The sequence below is a fragment of the Hemitrygon akajei genome, chromosome 6 (assembly GCF_048418815.1).
Source record: "Hemitrygon akajei chromosome 6, sHemAka1.3, whole genome shotgun sequence".
Taxonomy (NCBI): domain Eukaryota; kingdom Metazoa; phylum Chordata; class Chondrichthyes; order Myliobatiformes; family Dasyatidae; genus Hemitrygon; species Hemitrygon akajei.
This window is the reverse complement of record NC_133129.1, coordinates 113,482,424-113,501,087: the sequence shown is the minus strand read 5'-3', so window position 1 is coordinate 113,501,087 and position 18,664 is coordinate 113,482,424. Positions and strand designations below refer to the sequence as shown.

Genomic DNA, 18,664 nt, shown 5'->3' with positions numbered 1-18,664 from the left:
GCCTGCAATAGACTGGGACCGGATGGCTCCGTCTTTCATGTGATGGAAAATTAAATCGGGTGGCAGTGTACCAGGTGATCAGATGAACCCGTTATGTAAGTGTAGGTGTTGGCAGCACTGCGTACCTGAGATACATCTCAGGCTGGAGTTTGTCTTGTCTGGGCACATCAGCAGGTCACACGGCGAGTCGCGTCGCCACTAAACAAACTCCTTTTTCTGTCTTTAGGCGTGGGTTCCCCGGCGCCCGGTCACGTGCGATTGCACTGCCGGAGGGTGTGAGGGAGGTGTGGATGCGGGACGAGAGGTGCTCGGATGTTGGGCGGAGCTGTCGTCAGCGCGTTGCTGAGCGGTAGAGTGTGGGGAGGACAGTAACTGGAGCTGGGTGGGGAACCAGCGATTCCCCCCCCACCTCCCCCGCAGGCGCTCTGGGGAGGGTGTCTGTCTGTCTGTCTGCAGCTGTTCCCGCTCCCCTTTGTTCCCCTCTCCGGGCTTGGGACCGGCACTGGGTTCGGCTTCGGACCCCAGGCAGGGGGCTACTTGGCCTGTTTTACCCTGGGTTGACTGGATGGGCTCGGCGTCTGTTACGCCGGATCGAACTGGGCGAGGGTTGGTTCTAGACCTATTACCTCGGGTCGGTCCAGCATGGGTTACCTGGGTTGGATCGGTGTGTGTTAACCCTGTCCGGACCGGATTGCAGTAGGCAGTGATTAGAACCGTGTGTGTTACTCGAACTAGGGTCTGCTCGGTGATTGTTAATCCGAGTAGAACTAGACTGCACAGAACTGCAACTGACCGGGTTGACTCGGGTCGACTAAGTGTAGTTTGGCACCTGTAACTCGGGTGGGCTCGGTGTATCTTTTCCCGAGGCTGGGTTGGATGGGTTCACCTCAGTGTGCGTTAACCAAGACTGAACTAGGCTTGTTTGGAACTGCTTATGCTACTGTGGTTTGGGTTACCCGGACTGGGTTGTAATAGACCGACTGGTTTCGGTCCCCATTATCCCCTGGGCTGAACTATACTGGACTGGATTTGATTGGTTATGCTTTTTCTCGGACTAGGGCCGAGCCAGGGTTTCCCAGGCTGCTCGGTACCCGTTAACCCGGACTAAGGTGAGATCGGGGTGTGTTAACCCGGGCTGGGTTGGGCAGGACCAACTCTGCTCTGTGCTTGTCAGCCTTGGCTGAACTGGACGGCACTGGGCTGAGAACTTGGTATGAGCTGTTCGGACTAAGGTGGGCTGGGGCTGCTTCGGGACCTGTTATCCCGCACCCATTAGGACCCTTGGTGTGCCGGGTGTAGTCAACGGCGGCCGGGCCGAGCTGGGCTTCGGGCAATGGCCGGACTGTGAGGGGCTCGTGTCCGCCCTACAGCCGAGTGAAGATGGCGGCGATGAGGCTGCTGACGGGGGCCGGTCTGTTGTTGGCTCTGTGCGCTCTCGGCCTCCTCACAATGGCCATCTGCACAGACTACTGGTATGAGACAGACGCGCGGAGGCATCGCGACCGCTGCAAGAACTACGCCAACAAGAGGAAGGACCCGGGCTTCATCTACATCCCAAGCCAGAACCTGCCCCTGCGCCAGTCACCGCTGCACCGCTCCAAGAGGTTCTTCCTCGGATCTACCCCAGTGGACTCCCACTGCAGCCGCCAGTTCAACTCCACCGTGCTGGGCCTCTGGAGAAAATGCCACCGCCAAGACTTCGACCAGGACACCGAGGAGCTCATCTTCAAGGGTGAGTTGTAACCAGGGTGTTCCGGCAAAAGGCGAGGACGGCAGGCTTAGTGGGAGATGGGGGGGGGGGGGGGGAGGTAGAGTTCGTCCCCTTCTTAAAGAGCTTGGCAGCCGGTCCGAGGGTGGGGCAGGAGGTCGGCGGGATGCGGTTCTCCCTCTCAGTCGCTGGCCGAGGTGCGACAGGTCTTGGATTTTTTTTAATGAAGCAAATGAGTGAAGGGAGCGAGCGTGCAAACTGGAACTGGTGGGAAAGGACTATTCATGGCTCAGCACCGCGGCTGGGTACCGACGCAGGTACATTCGCCCTCCCCTCCCCGCCACAGCCCTGATTGGGGGGTGGGGGAGGCTGGGATTGTAACGGGGGCTTGAATCCCGCTCTTTTCCTCACTCACTCGCTGAGGGCCGCAGAATCGACCAATTGTAAATATTATCGCGACTGAAGCAAAGTGCTGCGGTTGTAGGGGAGAGGGTGTTGTGCAGAACTGTCTGATCAGCTGGTGCGAAATAACTAACGCCAGGAAAGAGGCATAAGATGCAGAGAACGGAGGGGTAGGGAAATAGGGTGGGGTCTAGAGAGAGGGCGCAGGACACGGGGTGGGACGCTGTAGTAGCGGATGGGGTGCAGTATATAGAGAACGGTGGGAATAGAGGGAAGATAGATGGACGGAACGTGGGATGGGTCCAGAGGGCTCGGGATAGTGGAAGGGGGAGACAGATGTAAAACGAGTGAAGGGGCGGGGTAGAGGTGGTTGGGGAGTGGGCAGAATAGAGATAGGGAAGAAACGGAGGTAGGAGAATGGGGAGAGACGGCGAAATGGGGGGTTGTATCGGGGTAGAGAGTGTATGGGAAGGTGTAGAGGGAGGGAGAAGGTGGGGTTTGAAGGAAGGTATTGGAAAGGAGCGGGTAGAGGACAGGGAGGGAAAGGGTGTGAAGGGGATGAATTGGTGTAGGGAACTAGTGTAGAGGGTGGGAGATTAGGTGGGGCTAGAGGGCAGGGGATGGGGGTTTGGAGGGAGGGGTGAAGGTAGTGGTGGGCTGTTAGAGGAAAAGGTCCGGGGTAGAGGGATTGGGAGCGTCAATTATATATGAATGCAAAGAGGATGAGGTGTGGGTCAGTGTAGGAGCCCAGCATGATGGGGCAGAGGGAAAGAGGAGCTAAGGACACAGAAAGGTGAAATGAGGCAGTGTGAGTGCAGACATAAGGAGTGGATGGCATATGTGAGTGAATAAGAACCAGGGAGAGGGTAAGTGGATGGAAAGAGGGGAAGGATAGTGATGGGAGCAGGGAGCACATAAAGTATGGGAAAATGCACAGGTGAGGGATGAGAGGGATGGAACATCAACTGAACGAAAGTGGATGCAGAATCAGGTTTAATCTCACTGGCATATGTTGTGAAATCTGTTTACTTTGTAGCAGCAGTACATTGCAATACATAATAGAGCAAAAACTGAATTACAGTATATGTATTTTTGAAATTAAGTAAGTAGTGAGGTAGTGTTCATGGGTTTGCTGTTCATTCAGAAATCAGATGGCAAAGGGGAAGAAGCTGTTCCTGAATCATTGAGTGCGTGCCTTCAGGCTCCTGTACCTCCTTCCTGATGGTAGCAATGAGAAGAGGGGTGGTCCTGGGTGATTGGGGGGGGGGGGGGTCCTTAATGAAGGATGCCAGCTTTTTGAGACATCACTCCTTGAAGATGTCCTGGATACTATAGTGACCAATGCCCATGATGGAGCTGACTAGCTTTTCAGCTTTCCGCAGTTTACTTTGATCCTATGCAGTAGCAACCCTCCCCCCCAACCCCCCCCCCCCCCCCGTACCAGTCAGTGATGCAGCCAGTTGGAATGCTCTCCTCAGTACATCTGTAGAAATTTGCAAGTGTTTTCGGCGACATTCCAAATCTCCTCAAACAATATTAGTTGGTGTAGAGAGAGCAGAGTGATAGAATGGGAACAGAAAGAGATGCCACACAGGAGCAGCAATAGTCCCTTGATTCAACATGATTGTGGCCAATTTTCTACCTCAGCTCCATTTCCCTGCCTACCTCCATACCCCTAATTTCTCTATTCATCTCTGTTTTGAAATGGAGCCGATAATTTTGCTTCCACAGTCTCCTGGAGTAGAACACTCCAAAGATCCAACAATTCAATATTAAAGAAATTGCTCTATATTTCAGAACTAAAATTAACCCCCACCCCACAAAGTTCTGGGCTCTTTACCCAGAAGAAACATCCTCCTGCAATTTAATCTGTAATGCTCTCTAGGTATTTGTATGTCTGAATGAGATCTCTCTCATCCTTCTAAACCCTAGAGAACGGAGTTCTGGTCCACTAGTTCCTCTTTGACTGACAGTCTCACCTTCCGGGGAACCAGTCTGATGAATCTTCCCCATACTGCCTCAATGGCAAGTATATTTTTCTATGCAGTGAAGAATACCTACGCTGTGGACAATAGCCCAGGTGCGGTCTTGCTGACGCTCCGCGTAAGTGCAGGAAGACATCTTTGCCTTTGAGTTCAAATAAAAATCCAAAGAAAAATGTAGGTGCTGAAAACCTGAAAAAAAAATCAGAAAACTCTAGAAACACTTGGCCATATTCTAACAATGGGTCTTTAATCTGAAATATTGACTCTTTCCACAAGCATTTTCTGATTTTATTTCTTGTGCATACAGTATTCATTTGCAACTTTCCATTGAACTTTTGGACTGCCTGATGCACCTGTTAATTCGTAATGTCTACAAGGACATGTTGCTGAGCATCCCCCAATTCCTAACCGTTTCTAAAATAATATTATTTTTTATTTGAACCTTGCTATTCCCACTATTCAGACAAGATGAGGGATTGGGCATACTACTGCAGGTCCACTCCCTCATCTTGTATAAATCCCTTTTAGAATTATCATCAATATTCACTTTCCCACTTTGTTCTATGTCATCAGCAAACTTAGCTTAGGGCTAGGGTCAGTAACTTGTGGGCATACTATGTTGGGACTGGAAGCCCGGTACCCCAGCTCAATCCTTGCTGATTTGATTAATGTAAATGATGCCTTTCACTGTATGTTTCGATGCACAGGTGACAAATAAAGTTAATCTCTAGTTTAGATTGTGAATTAGCAGTAGCATAAAACAGGCCAGAACAGTTTGAGGTTCTTTAGCTCTTGATACTGTTTCAGACTAATTCCATCTGCCTGCACATGGTGCAAATTCATCCATTCCCTGCCAGTTTAAATGTTTAAACACCACGTTCATATCTGCTTCTGGGAACCCACCACTCTTTGTAAAAATAAATTTGCCTCATAAATATGCTTTAAACTATCCTGTCTCTTCTTAAGCCTTTCGTATTTGACATTTCTAACACTGAAAAAAAAACACTATCTACCTTATCTGTGCCAATCATAATTTTATATATACTATCAGGTCTCCGTTCAGCCTTCCAGTGAAAGTTTGTCCAACCTCTCCTCATAGTTCTTCCAGTGAAAACAGCCTGAGTTTGTCCAGCCTCTCCTCATAGTTCTTCCAGTGAAAACAGCCTGAGTTTGTGCAACCTCTCCTCATAGTTCTTGCCCTCTCAACCATGCAGCAGCCTGGCAAACCTCTTCTGCAACTTCTCCAAAGCTTCCACATCCTTCTTGTAATGGGGGTGACCATAACTGCAGCCAGTACTCCAACTGTAGGCTAACCAAAGTTTTATACAGCTGCAGTTAGACTGCTAACTAATGAAGGCAAGTTTGCCATACCTCTTCTTTACCACCCGGTCTACTTGTTGCCACTTTCCCTTAGATCCCTCTGTACATCAATGATCCTAAAGGTCCTTCCATTTACTGTATATTTTCCTCCTATTTGACCTCATATTTGTCCAGCTTAAACTCCACCCTACCATATTTCCAACTGGTTTATATCCTGCTGAATCCTTTGACCTTCCTCACTATCCACAAGTCCTCAACTCCCAACTGTCAGAGTTTCCAGTCTTAAACCAGGTATTCATATTCCTTGTTCTCTGTGAATCAACTTTCAACTTACCAAGCTGGTAAATCATTCTCAATTCATATGTTCTAATTTTATTTACCACCCTTCTGGCAGAGAAAAGGTGAGTTGTCAGCCATGATCATATTGAGTGTGGGACGGGCTGAGTGGCCTATTCTTGCTCTGATATTTTTGTTCTGCAACCTTCCTGATCTTCAGGTTTACTGTTTTAACTGACAACCTAGAAATCTTTTCCTGAGATCTAATACTATCTCTACTTTCTCCTTTGATCTATTGCTGAACCAATTTTCCTGTTGTCCACTTGTCTTGCATGCATTGCTTCTTTAAACATGAACCACTGTGTCCACTGTCACACCCTCCAATCTACCTCTGCCAACCTGACCCTCTGTAGTCAGTCTTACAGCATGAAGACAGGTCCTTCAGTCCAAGTGTCCTATGCTGATTATGTTGCCCAGCGAGCTAATCCATCTACCCACAGTCCTCTGAACAACTCTTGTCCAGTTAAACATTACTAATGTGCCTCCCACAACCATTGTGTGAAGGAGTTTCCCCTGATGTTCCTTCTAAGTCTCTCACCTCTGATCTTAAACCTGTGCCCTCTTGTTTTCAACACCCTCTCCCTGGGGAAAATACTGTGTTGTTTCACCCCATCTATGCCCATTATCGTTTTGTGCCCTCCTCCCCTTGAGTTACTTCTCAATCTCCCACATTCCAGGCAATAAAGTGCTATTCTGCACATCCTCTCTCAGTAACCCAGGACATCCAGCAATTTACCCACCATCAATGTCAAATTCACCAGCCTGTAGTTCTAAAAAAAAAAAAAATTGTTTTATTTGAGTGATACAGCACAGACTAGGTTCTACTGGCCCTTCGAGCCAAGCTGCCCCAGCAAGCCCCAACAAACCTGATTAACCCTAACCTCACCATGACCAATTACTGACAATTAATCTACCCATTATGTCTTTAGAGGAAACTGGAGAACCCAGGGAAAACCCACACGTTCTCCAGGGAAGAGGGACAGAGACTCCTTACAGAAAGGCACCAGAATTGAATTCAAGGTTGTAATAGCATTGCACTGTAATGGTTCCACATCAGCCACTCTCCTGTTCTCTAGAACCTCACCTGTGGCCAGAGATGAAGCTAAAGTTCCTGCAAGGACTTCCACAAATTCTTCTCTAGCTTCCCGTAGATCCAAGAATGCACCAGGGCGGGCCCTGGGAAATAATTCACCTTAGTGCATTTTAAGATCTTAAGTGTGTGTTCCCTCCTAATTCATATGTATTCTAAGGCATCATCACTCATTTCTTTGGCCTCCATCATTTTCCCCACAGTAAAAACTGAAGAAAAATGTTCATTAAGAACCTCTCTCATTTTCTTTAGTTCCACACACACACTGATATTTAGAGAGACCTGTTCTCTCCCTAGCCCCTTTTTCTTAATATATCTATAGAATCTCATGGGATTTTGCCTCACCTTGACTGAGACATCCTTTCCATTTCCACTTTTTGCCCTCCTAATTTCTCTTGTAAGTGATCTCCTACAGTTGTAGTTGTTAAGAGGTTCAGTGCTTATGCACAGTATATGTCGCCCTCTTTTTCTTAATCAGAGCCTCACTATTTATCCTCAACCGAAAACTACCAGCTTTTCCCCTCACCCTAACAGTATGTGGACTTGAACTTATTTTTAAAGGCCTCCCACTTGGTAGACACTCCTTTCCCACAAACATTCTCCCCCAAACAACCTTAGCAAGATCCCACCTAATGACTCAAAATTTACTCTGCCCCAGTTCAAACCCTAACCTGTGAACCAGTCTTATCCTTCTCCATAACTACTTTAAAATTATTAGAATTATGGTCATTGGACTGGGAGGGTTTGCCCACAGATGTATCTGCCACATACTCTACCTCATTCCCAGGAGCAGGTCCTCTCTTGTAGGTCTCTCTATATATTGAAAAAGGAACCTTTCTTAGATACATTTATTAAATTCGACTTCATCCAAGCCTTTTACACTAAGGATGGCCCAATCTATATCAGGGAAATTTAAATTTCCCCCTTATGTTTTTACAACTACAGAAGCTGCACTCTCTTTATATGTCTGCTCCTCTGATTTCTTTGGACTATTGAGGGGGTTGGCTAAAATGAGTATCGCTTTTTTATTTCTAAGTTCTTCCCATGTGACCTCTCTGCATGATCCCCCAAGAGTATCCTCTGCAAGAACCGAGGTTACACTACATTCACCTTACACCCAGAAAGCAGCTCACCCTCCTCTTTTACCTGCACCTCTGTTACGCCTGTAACACCTGTATCCTGGAACATTGAATGGCCAGTCCTGTCCTTTCCTCAGTCATGTTTCTATTATGGCTAAAACATCCCAGTACCCAGAGTAAATCCATGCCCTGAGTCTATCTGTCTTACCTGTCAAGCCTCTTGCATTGAAATAAATGTAGTTTAAACCAATGGTCCTCTCTCTTTACCGTCTCCCATCTAAACTGGTAATTAATTTTGCTCTCATTATCCCCGATTCCTCATCAGTCACTCTTCTGCTCAAGGCTCCAACCCCTGCCACTCTAGTTTAGACCAGCCCTATCATATCTCCCAGCCAGTAAATCAATCCCCTCCAGTTCAGGTGCACCCATCTCTCAATCCTACCTCAGAAGAGATCCCCATGTTTCAAGTCTTGAATCCCTGCTTACTGCACCAGCTCTGTGGCCATGCATTCATCCGAGCTGCCTTTCCATTTCTACCACACTAGTGTGTGACACAGAGTATCCTGACACTACCACTTTCAGGTCCTGCTGTTTGACCTGCCAGTCCGAGCTCATGCCCATTCCTACCCTGACTCAGTATTTCACTCTCCCTCTTCAGGACCTCTTCAGCCATTCAGTGATGTCCTTGACTGGTACTGGTGGGAGGGGTTGTGGGGGGTGGGGAGAGGGATGGTAGGACAACATATCACCCTGGAGTCACGTTCACAGCCACAGGAACAAAGGCCACCCGCTCCTCACCCCCAGCCCACCAAATGTCCTCTTTCTCCCGTCTTGCCTCCCAGTGCCGTGGAGTCATTCATGTCACATTCCTCTGAGAGCTATCACCCTGCCGATATCCAAAGGGGGGGGAGGGAACGTGTGGTAATGAATGCAGTGGGTTCCTGGGCCACCTGCCTACTGGTAGCTTCTTCTCTCTCTGTCCACTCACTGTTAAGCTACAGTGTAACTCCTCGCTGAGTGTGTGACCAACAGAATCCTCAGCCTCGTGAGTGCACCCTGGCGATTTTCCTGCACAATTGGGAGACCAGGTCTCACCTCCACATCCTCCAGTCACCGTGTGACACCAGATACACATTTCACTTTGCTGAGCCTCTTCGCCACAATCAGGAGACATAGGAGCAGAATTAGGCCGTTCGGCACATCGTTTTGCATCTTGGCTGATTTATTATCCAACTCTCACCTGCCTTCTCCCCAGAACCTTTGATGTTCTTACTAATATCAACGTCTGCTTTAAATATCTCCAATCATTCGGCCTCCAGAGCCATCCGTGGCAAAGAATTCCAAAGTTCAAAGGTTCATTTTTTATCAAAGTATACAACTCCGAGATTCTTCTTCTCCAGATAGCCACAAATCCAAGAGGAATAAAGAATGGCAACATGATCATCAACCTGCAAACCCATTCCTCGCAATAAATGCAACAAGAACATTGGCCCCCAACACCTCTCTTCCCACCCAAAAAACAAAAACATAACAAGAATATTGACACCCAACCCCCTCCCTCAGCAGAAATGCAAAAAGAACATCGGCTTCCTAAACCCCCTCTCCCTGCAGATTCACCATCTTCTGGCTAAATAAATTCCTTCTCATGTCTATTCTAAAGGAACATACTTGTATCCTGAGGCAGTGCATTCTGGTCACAGACTCTCCCACCATCGGAAACATCCTCTCCACATTCACTCTATCTAGGCCTTTCAAAAGGTTTCAGTGAGATTCCCCCCCTTATTCTTCTAAACTCCAGTGAGAACAGGCCCACAGCCATCCAATGTTCTCAATAAATTAACCCTTTTATTCTTGGGATCATTCTCATGACCCTCCTTGGACCCCCCCTCTATCAGGTAACACAAACTGGAAGTGTGTTAAATAATACTCACTAGCCTGCTATCTATTGTGAACTGTGGCATGACCCTTTCATTGTGCATTGTGTTCGCTTGCACTTGAGAGGGCTGCAAAATAACCAGTGGTCCCCCCGAATTCTTGTATTGGTGGCCATCCACGGGACCACCATTGCACAGACTAAAGAGCCCAGACATGGGAGACAGGTGAGTGGGGTTCAGCAGGTGATGGGGACGCAGTGGTGGAGGAGGGGTGGGCAGGGGTGCAGAAATGGAAGGAGTAGGTGGAGTTGGGTGGAGGTACTGGGTGGGGGGGGGGAGTTGGGTAGAGATACTGGGGGGAGTAGGGTGGAAGTACTGGGGAGGGTGGAGTTGGGTAGAGGTACTGGGGGATGGGGTGGGAGTGGATGGAAATACAGGTGGAAGGGAGTTGGTGTGAATTGGAGGGAGTAGGTGTTGGGTGGAGGTATTGGGGAGGGGGGAGTAGGGTGGAGGTACTGGGGAGGGGGGGAGTAGGGTGGAGGTACTGGGGAGGGGGGGAGTAGGGTGGAAGTACTGGGGAGGGGGGAGTAGGGTGGAAGTACTGGGGGATTGGGTGGGAGTGGATGGAAATACAGGTGGAAGGGAGTTAGTTGGAGATTGAGGGCAGGGGTAAGGTAGTGGGTGGGGGGCAGTGGTGGGGAGGGGAGTGTGGTGAGGAACAGGGAGGGAGTGGATGGAGGTGTGTGCAGAGAGACCAGCGAGGGTAGAGGGAGCACAGGGTGAGCCGGTTTTAACAGAGCAGGTGACAGAATGCAGACTGGTGAACACCAGGACAACAGAGAGATAGGGGTTGGGGATGGGAGTGGAGGGGGCAGAGTGACTGGAATGGGGCTGTAGAGATGGGTATGTGTGTAGGCTAAATGACTATGGATAACAGAGAGGAGAGAGTCAGCATGCATACTGTGGGATACAAGGAGTGGGAGGATGGGGCTGGAGAGATTGGAGGCTTTGTACATGAGGATACAGAGCAGAGCAGATAGATACTGAGACTCTGTTTTGTGTGAACGGGGAGAGGTGAGGAAGTAGCTGGTTTAAAGGGGGATGCACTATGAGTGGATTGAGTCCCGTGCTGACCTCATACCTGGGACTGAGATAGCATTTTATCAAGGTTTAGTTGGCTTTCTGGCTTTTGGTTCTATTTTGAAAGCATGGGATCCCACTAGATGGTAATACAGAGGAGGGGCAGAGGCGGTGAGAGCTGAGGGGATGGAGAGGGCAGAGTGCTGATGGGACATAAAGGGGAATGATTACAATGTGATAGCTTTGGCGCTGCGATGAGCCATAGAAGGTCGAATCGGGGGTTTATCCATGGGTGACAGGCATCGCAGTAAGGGTGTGTCCTAGAATCACAGGACAGTCTCCGAGTTGAAAGCAGCTCTTTACAAGAGAAGTCCAGTCAATCTTTTCCCCATGTAACTTCAACCTTTGCAACTCCAAATGTTTACCCAAATCTCTCTTGAGTGTTGGTCTGGGATTTGCTCCCCCACTTTTTGAAGCTCTGTAAACATGTCTCTTGCTACCTCACTACTAATAAATTTGCCTGATTGTGGACACTGCTGCCATTGGAAATGATTTCTCTAGTCTGAATCCATGTGGTTATAATCTCCTCCTGGCACTCCCTGTTTCACCTGAAGTAGCACCCATCCTGATACCATTTGTATTCCTTCAGAATGGAACCCAGGAGATGCTGAGACTGAAGGACTGTTTTGTATAGCATTACTGTCCTCTTCCAGCTCTGTACTTGATTTCAAAAGCATGGGGTCTCATTTGTTTTACAATTTGTCCTATTACCCTCTCGCCTGATTCAAAAAACAGTGATACTTTCAAAAATACTCCCTTTACACCATTTTAAATACTGCTCCATTTGTCTTGGTATAATTCCTGCCAGAATGCAGCTGCTGACAATTACCTATCGTGCATTTTGTCTGCACCTTCATCTTCCTACCTCCTTGCCCTCCAAAATCTGTCCTCCTCAGGGTCTGCTCAACATCTGTAAATTTTCAAAGTGTACATCAGTTCGAGACACTGAACCCAGGAAATCTACTGCCTCTCAGAACATCAGAGCCGTCTCTGGAAATACAAAGGACAAAGGGTGCTGGGGGCTGCGGAGGGTGTAATGAGGTGGGGTAGGGGAGGGGAAAACGGGTGCATGGAGAGTAAGGTTTTAGTGGCCGTGTGCAAGTGAGCATGAGAGTGAGGTGGGAGGGGTACAGATAGAGGGACAGGACAGCTGCTGAAGCCCAAGTATGGAGCTCCTGTGCAAAGCCTCACCTGACAGCTGCTCAGTCTGTCTCTGTGTTGAGTGCCAGGACATGGGTTGGGTGCAGATTGTGATCAGCAGTCTCCTTCCCTGGGTGTCAGACACTGGCAAGCAGCACTGTGTCATCAGTTCACAGTCCTATATGGTCAATGCACTTTATTAAGTAGCTCCTGCACCTGATAAAGTGGCCACTGAGTGCATGTTCATGGTCTTTTGCTGCTGTAATCCATCCACTTCAGGGTTTGACATGCTGTGTGTTCAGAGATGCTCTTCTGCACACCACTGCTGTAACACGTGGTTCTTTGAATCATAGTCAGCTTGCTGAAGCTTGAACCAGTCCGACCGTTCTCCAAACAAGGTGTTTTGTCTCACCGAACTGCTGCTCACTGGATGATTTTTTTTAGTCTTGTTTATCACACCATTCTCTGTTATCTCCAGTCTCTAGAGGCTTGTGTGTGAAAACCTCAGGAGATCAGCAGCTTCTGAGATACTCAAACCACCCCATCTGGTACCAAGAATCATTCCATGGTTGATGTCACTTAGATCAATTTCTTCTCCATTCAGATGATCGGTCTGAACAACTAATGAACCTCTTGACTGTGACTGGTTGCTTTTATGCATTGAGTTGCTGCTACATGATTGGCTGATTAGATATTTGCTTTAATGAGGTGTAAAGGTATACCTAATGAAGTGGCCGTGAAATGTAAACAGTCATGGAAACCAGCCCTTCGGCCCAACTGGTCTGTATCAACCACAGCATGGACCCTGCTAGTCCCATTGGCCCCTAACCCTCCAAGTCACTCCCCTCCATGTATCTGTCCAAACGCCTCTTAAATGTTGTAATTGTACATGCCTTGACCACTTCGTTGGGCAGCTCATCCCAGACATACAGCACCCTATGTATAAATAACTTGCCTCTCAGGTCTCTCTTCAATCTCTCCCCTCATCTGGTAAATGTACTGTCCGGTTTTGGGCTCCCAACCCTGGGGTAAAGTCTAGAACTGTCTATCACATCCATAACCCTCATGATTTTATAAACTTCTATGAAGTCACACCTTCAAGGAATAACAATCCATTATGGTCAACCTCTCCTGCCAGTTTGGCTTGTAAATCACTTCTGTACCCTCTCCCGCTTGACAATATCTTACCTGTAGCAGGGTGACTGACACTTAACATCGTACTCCATGCTGCCTCACCAATGACTGAACATAACTGCAACATAATGTGCTATCCTACACTCGATGCCCTGACTGATGAAGACCAGCATGCTTCTTCGCCACCCTGTCTACTTGTGTGGATACTTTCAGTGAATTGTGCACTTGTACAAGTTGGCATAGTAATTGAGAGAGGGCCTGGCAGCTGACTCATTGCATGTCTGTGCTGGGTCTACTGACAGCCTGTGTACTGCTGTCACTGTGGACAAGGCACTGCAAAGCCACCACCTGTCATGGGGGGAAGAAACTGGGTGAGGATGCAGCCAGATTGGACAGCAGATGGTCAGGGAGGTGGTGAGGCATTGCAGTGTGTGTGTTGTGGGGTGGTGAAGGGAAGCAGACACTGAGCCATCCAGTGAAGATGAGTAGGAAAATAGCACAGAGGAATAAGGCAGTCTGCAGCTGTGTTGTCCACTGTGAGAATGGTTCGTTCCCACAGAGACTGTGTGTGATGCTTACAATCCACTGGGATCAACACACTACGGTGTTGTACTGGAATTTGTTTAGTGGTGATGGACAGGTTATTTCCTTGGCACTATGCACCTCTCAGCTGGCAGAGGGAGGGTGGTGCTGTTAGACTGTACCTTGTCACTGCAGGGACAGAGAGTGTGTGGTTCTGTTAGACTGTATCCTGTCACTGAAAGGATAGAGAGAGTATGATTCTGTTAGACTGTATCCTGTCACTGCAGGGACGGAGAGTGTGTGGTTCTGTTAGACTGTATCCTGTCATTGAAGGGATAGAGAGAGTGTGGTGCTGTTAGACTGTATCCTGTCACTGCAGGGATAGAGAGTGTGATTCTGTCAGACTGTATCCTGTCACTGCAAGGATAGAGTGTGATTCTGTCAGACTGCATCCTGTCACTGAAGGGACAGAGAGAGTGTGGTACTGTTAGACTGTATCCTGTCACTGAAAGGATAGAGAGTGTGATTCTGTCAGACTGTATCCTGTCACTGCAAGGATAGAGAGTGTGATTCTGTCAGACTGTATTCTGTCACTGAAGGGACAGAGAGAGTGTGGTTCTGTCAGACTGTATCCTGTCACTGAAAGGATAGAGAGTGTGATTCTGTCAGACTGTATCCTGTCACTGCAGGGACGGAGAGAGTGTGGTGCTGTTAGACTGTATCCTGTCACTGCAGGGATAGAGAGTGTGATTCTGTCAGACTGTATCCTGTCACTGCAAGGATAGAGAGAGTATGATTCTGTTAGACTGTATCCTGTCACTGAAGGGACAGAGAGAGTGTGGTGCTGTTAGACTGTATCCTGTCACTGCAGGGATAGAGAGTGTGATTCTGTCAGACTGTATCCTGTCACTGCAAGGATAGAGAGTGTGTGGTTCTGTTAGACTGTATCCTGTCACTGAAGGGACAGAGAGAGTGTGGTTCTGTTAGACTGTATCCTGTCACTGCAGGGATAGAGAGAGTGTGATTCTGTCAGACTGTATCCTGTCACTGCAGGGACGGAGAGTGTGGTTCTGTTAGACTGTATCCTGTCACTGAAGTGACAGAGAGAGTGTGGTGCTGTTAGACTGTACCTTGTCACTGCAGGGACAGAGAGTGTGTGGTTCTGTTAGACTGTATCCTGTCACTGAAAGGATAGAGAGAGTATGATTCTGTTAGACTGTATCCTGTCACTGCAGGGACGGAGAGTGTGTGGTTCTGTTAGACTGTATCCTGTCATTGAAGGGATAGAGAGAGTGTGGTGCTGTTAGACTGTATCCTGTCACTGCAGGGATAGAGAGTGTGATTCTGTCAGACTGTATCCTGTCACTGCAAGGATAGAGTGTGATTCTGTCAGACTGCATCCTGTCACTGAAGGGACAGAGAGAGTGTGGTACTGTTAGACTGTATCCTGTCACTGAAAGGATAGAGAGTGTGATTCTGTCAGACTGTATTCTGTCACTGAAGGGACAGAGAGAGTGTGGTTCTGTCAGACTGTATCCTGTCACTGAAAGGATAGAGAGTGTGATTCTGTCAGACTGTATCCTGTCACTGCAGGGACGGAGAGAGTGTGGTGCTGTTAGACTGTATCCTGTCACTGCAGGGATAGAGAGTGTGATTCTGTCAGACTGTATCCTGTCACTGCAAGGATAGAGAGAGTATGATTCTGTTAGACTGTATCCTGTCACTGAAGGGACAGAGAGAGTGTGGTGCTGTTAGACTGTATCCTGTCACTGCAGGGATAGAGAGTGTGATTCTGTCAGACTGTATCCTGTCACTGCAAGGATAGAGAGTGTGTGGTTCTGTTAGACTGTATCCTGTCACTGAAGGGACAGAGAGAGTGTGGTTCTGTTAGACTGTATCCTGTCACTGCAGGGATAGAGAGAGTGTGATTCTGTCAGACTGTATCCTGTCACTGCAGGGACGGAGAGTGTGGTTCTGTTAGACTGTATCCTGTCACTGAAGTGACAGAGAGAGTGTGGTGCTGTTAGACTGTACCTTGTCACTGCAGGGACAGAGAGTGTGTGGTTCTGTTAGACTGTATCCTGTCACTGAAAGGATAGAGAGAGTATGATTCTGTTAGACTGTATCCTGTCACTGCAGGGACGGAGAGTGTGTTGTTCTGTTAGACTGTATCCTGTCATTGAAGGGATAGAGAGTGTGATTCTGTCAGACTGTATCCTGTCACTGCAAGGATAGAGTGTGATTCTGTCAGACTGCATCCTGTCACTGAAGGGACAGAGAGAGTGTGGTACTGTTAGACTGTATCCTGTCACTGAAAGGATAGAGAGTGTGATTCTGTCAGACTGTATCCTGTCACTGCAAGGATAGAGAGTGTGATTCTGTCAGACTGTATTCTGTCACTGAAGGGACAGAGAGAGTGTGGTTCTGTCAGACTGTATCCTGTCACTGAAAGGATAGAGAGTGTGATTCTGTCAGACTGTATCCTGTCACTGCAGGGACGGAGAGAGTGTGGTGCTGTTAGACTGTATCCTGTCACTGCAGGGATAGAGAGTGTGATTCTGTCAGACTGTATCCTGTCACTGCAAGGATAGAGAGAGTATGATTCTGTTAGACTGTATCCTGTCACTGAAGGGACAGAGAGAGTGTGGTGCTGTTAGACTGTATCCTGTCACTGCAGGGATAGAGAGTGTGATTCTGTCAGACTGTATCCTGTCACTGCAAGGATAGAGAGTGTGTGGTTCTGTTAGACTGTATCCTGTCACTGAAGGGACAGAGAGAGTGTGGTGCTGTTAGACTGTATCCTGTCACTGCAGGGATAGAGAGTGTGATTCTGTCAGACTGTATCCTGTCACTGCAAGGATAGAGTGTGATTCTGTCAGACTGCATCCTGTCACTGAAGGGACAGAGAGAGTGTGGTACTGTTAGACTGTATCCTGTCACTGAAAGGATAGAGAGTGTGATTCTGTCAGACTGTATTCTGTCACTGAAGGGACAGAGAGAGTGTGGTTCTGTCAGACTGTATCCTGTCACTGAAAGGATAGAGAGTGTGATTCTGTCAGACTGTATCCTGTCACTGCAGGGACGGAGAGAGTGTGGTGCTGTTAGACTGTATCCTGTCACTGCAGGGATAGAGAGTGTGATTCTGTCAGACTGTATCCTGTCACTGCAAGGATAGAGAGAGTATGATTCTGTTAGACTGTATCCTGTCACTGAAGGGACAGAGAGAGTGTGGTGCTGTTAGACTGTATCCTGTCACTGCAGGGATAGAGAGTGTGATTCTGTCAGACTGTATCCTGTCACTGCAAGGATAGAGAGTGTGTGGTTCTGTTAGACTGTATCCTGTCACTGAAGGGACAGAGAGAGTGTGGTTCTGTTAGACTGTATCCTGTCACTGCAGGGATAGAGAGAGTGTGATTCTGTCAGACTGTATCCTGTCACTGCAGGGACGGAGAGTGTGGTTCTGTTAGACTGTATCCTGTCACTGAAGTGACAGAGAGAGTGTGGTGCTGTTAGACTGTACCTTGTCACTGCAGGGACAGAGAGTGTGTGGTTCTGTTAGACTGTATCCTGTCACTGAAAGGATAGAGAGAGTATGATTCTGTTAGACTGTATCCTGTCACTGCAGGGACGGAGAGTGTGTTGTTCTGTTAGACTGTATCCTGTCATTGAAGGGATAGAGAGTGTGATTCTGTCAGACTGTATCCTGTCACTGCAAGGATAGAGTGTGATTCTGTCAGACTGCATCCTGTCACTGAAGGGACAGAGAGAGTGTGGTACTGTTAGACTGTATCCTGTCACTGAAAGGATAGAGAGTGTGATTCTGTCAGACTGTATCCTGTCACTGCAAGGATAGAGAGTGTGATTCTGTCAGACTGTATTCTGTCACTGAAGGGACAGAGAGAGTGTGGTTCTGTCAGACTGTATCCTGTCACTGAAAGGATAGAGAGTGTGATTCTGTCAGACTGTATCCTGTCACTGCAGGGACGGAGAGAGTGTGGTGCTGTTAGACTGTATCCTGTCACTGCAGGGATAGAGAGTGTGATTCTGTCAGACTGTATCCTGTCACTGCAAGGATAGAGAGAGTATGATTCTGTTAGACTGTATCCTGTCACTGAAGGGACAGAGAGAGTGTGGTGCTGTTAGACTGTATCCTGTCACTGCAGGGATAGAGAGTGTGATTCTGTCAGACTGTATCCTGTCACTGCAAGGATAGAGAGTGTGTGGTTCTGTTAGACTGTATCCTGTCACTGAAGGGACAGAGAGAGTGTGGTTCTGTTAGACTGTATCCTGTCACTGCAGGGATAGAGAGAGTGTGATTCTGTCAGACTGTATCCTGTCACTGCAGGGACGGAGAGTGTGGTTCTGTTAGACTGTATCCTGTCACTGAAGTGACAGAGAGAGTGTGGTGCTGTTAGACTGTATCCTGTCACTGCAGGGATAGAGAGAGTGTGATTCTGTCAGACTGTATCCTGTCACTGCAGGGACAGAGAGAGTATGATTCTGTCAGACTGTATCCTGTCACTGCAGGGACGGAGAGTGTGTGGTTCTGTTAGACTGTATCCTGTCACTGAAGGGACAGAGAGAGTGTGATTCTGTTAGACTGTATCCTGTCACTGAAGGGACAGAGAGAGTGTGGTTCTGTTAGACTGTATCCTGTCACTGCAGGGATAGAGAGAGTGTGGTGCTGTTAGACTGTATCCTGTCACTGCAGGGATAGAGAGAGTGTGATTCTGTCAGACTGTATCCTGTCACTGCAGGGACAGAGAGAGTATGATTCTGTCAGACTGTATCCTGTCACTGCAGGGATAGAGAGTGTGATTCTGTCAGACTGTATCCTGTCACTGCAAGGATAGAGAGTGTGATTCTGTCAGACTGTATCCTGTCACTGCAGGGACAGAGAGTGTGGTTCTGTCAGACTGTATCCTGTCACTGCA

General features: G+C 48.1%; 1 protein-coding gene across 4 annotated transcripts in view; it reads left to right on the top strand.

The window, feature by feature from the left end:
- The first annotated feature begins 408 nt into the window (after positions 1-408).
- The window catches only part of tmem276b (transmembrane protein 276b), a 34,864-nt gene continuing 16,608 nt past the window's right edge, over positions 409-18,664 (top strand). For all 4 annotated transcript variants that reach the window (XM_073049070.1, XM_073049071.1, XM_073049069.1 and 1 more), the window contains exon 1: positions 409-1,732. In XM_073049070.1, the coding sequence (XP_072905171.1) occupies positions 1,381-1,732 (352 nt within the window). In that variant the 5' untranslated portion in view covers positions 409-1,380. The remainder of the gene's footprint in view (positions 1,733-18,664) is intronic.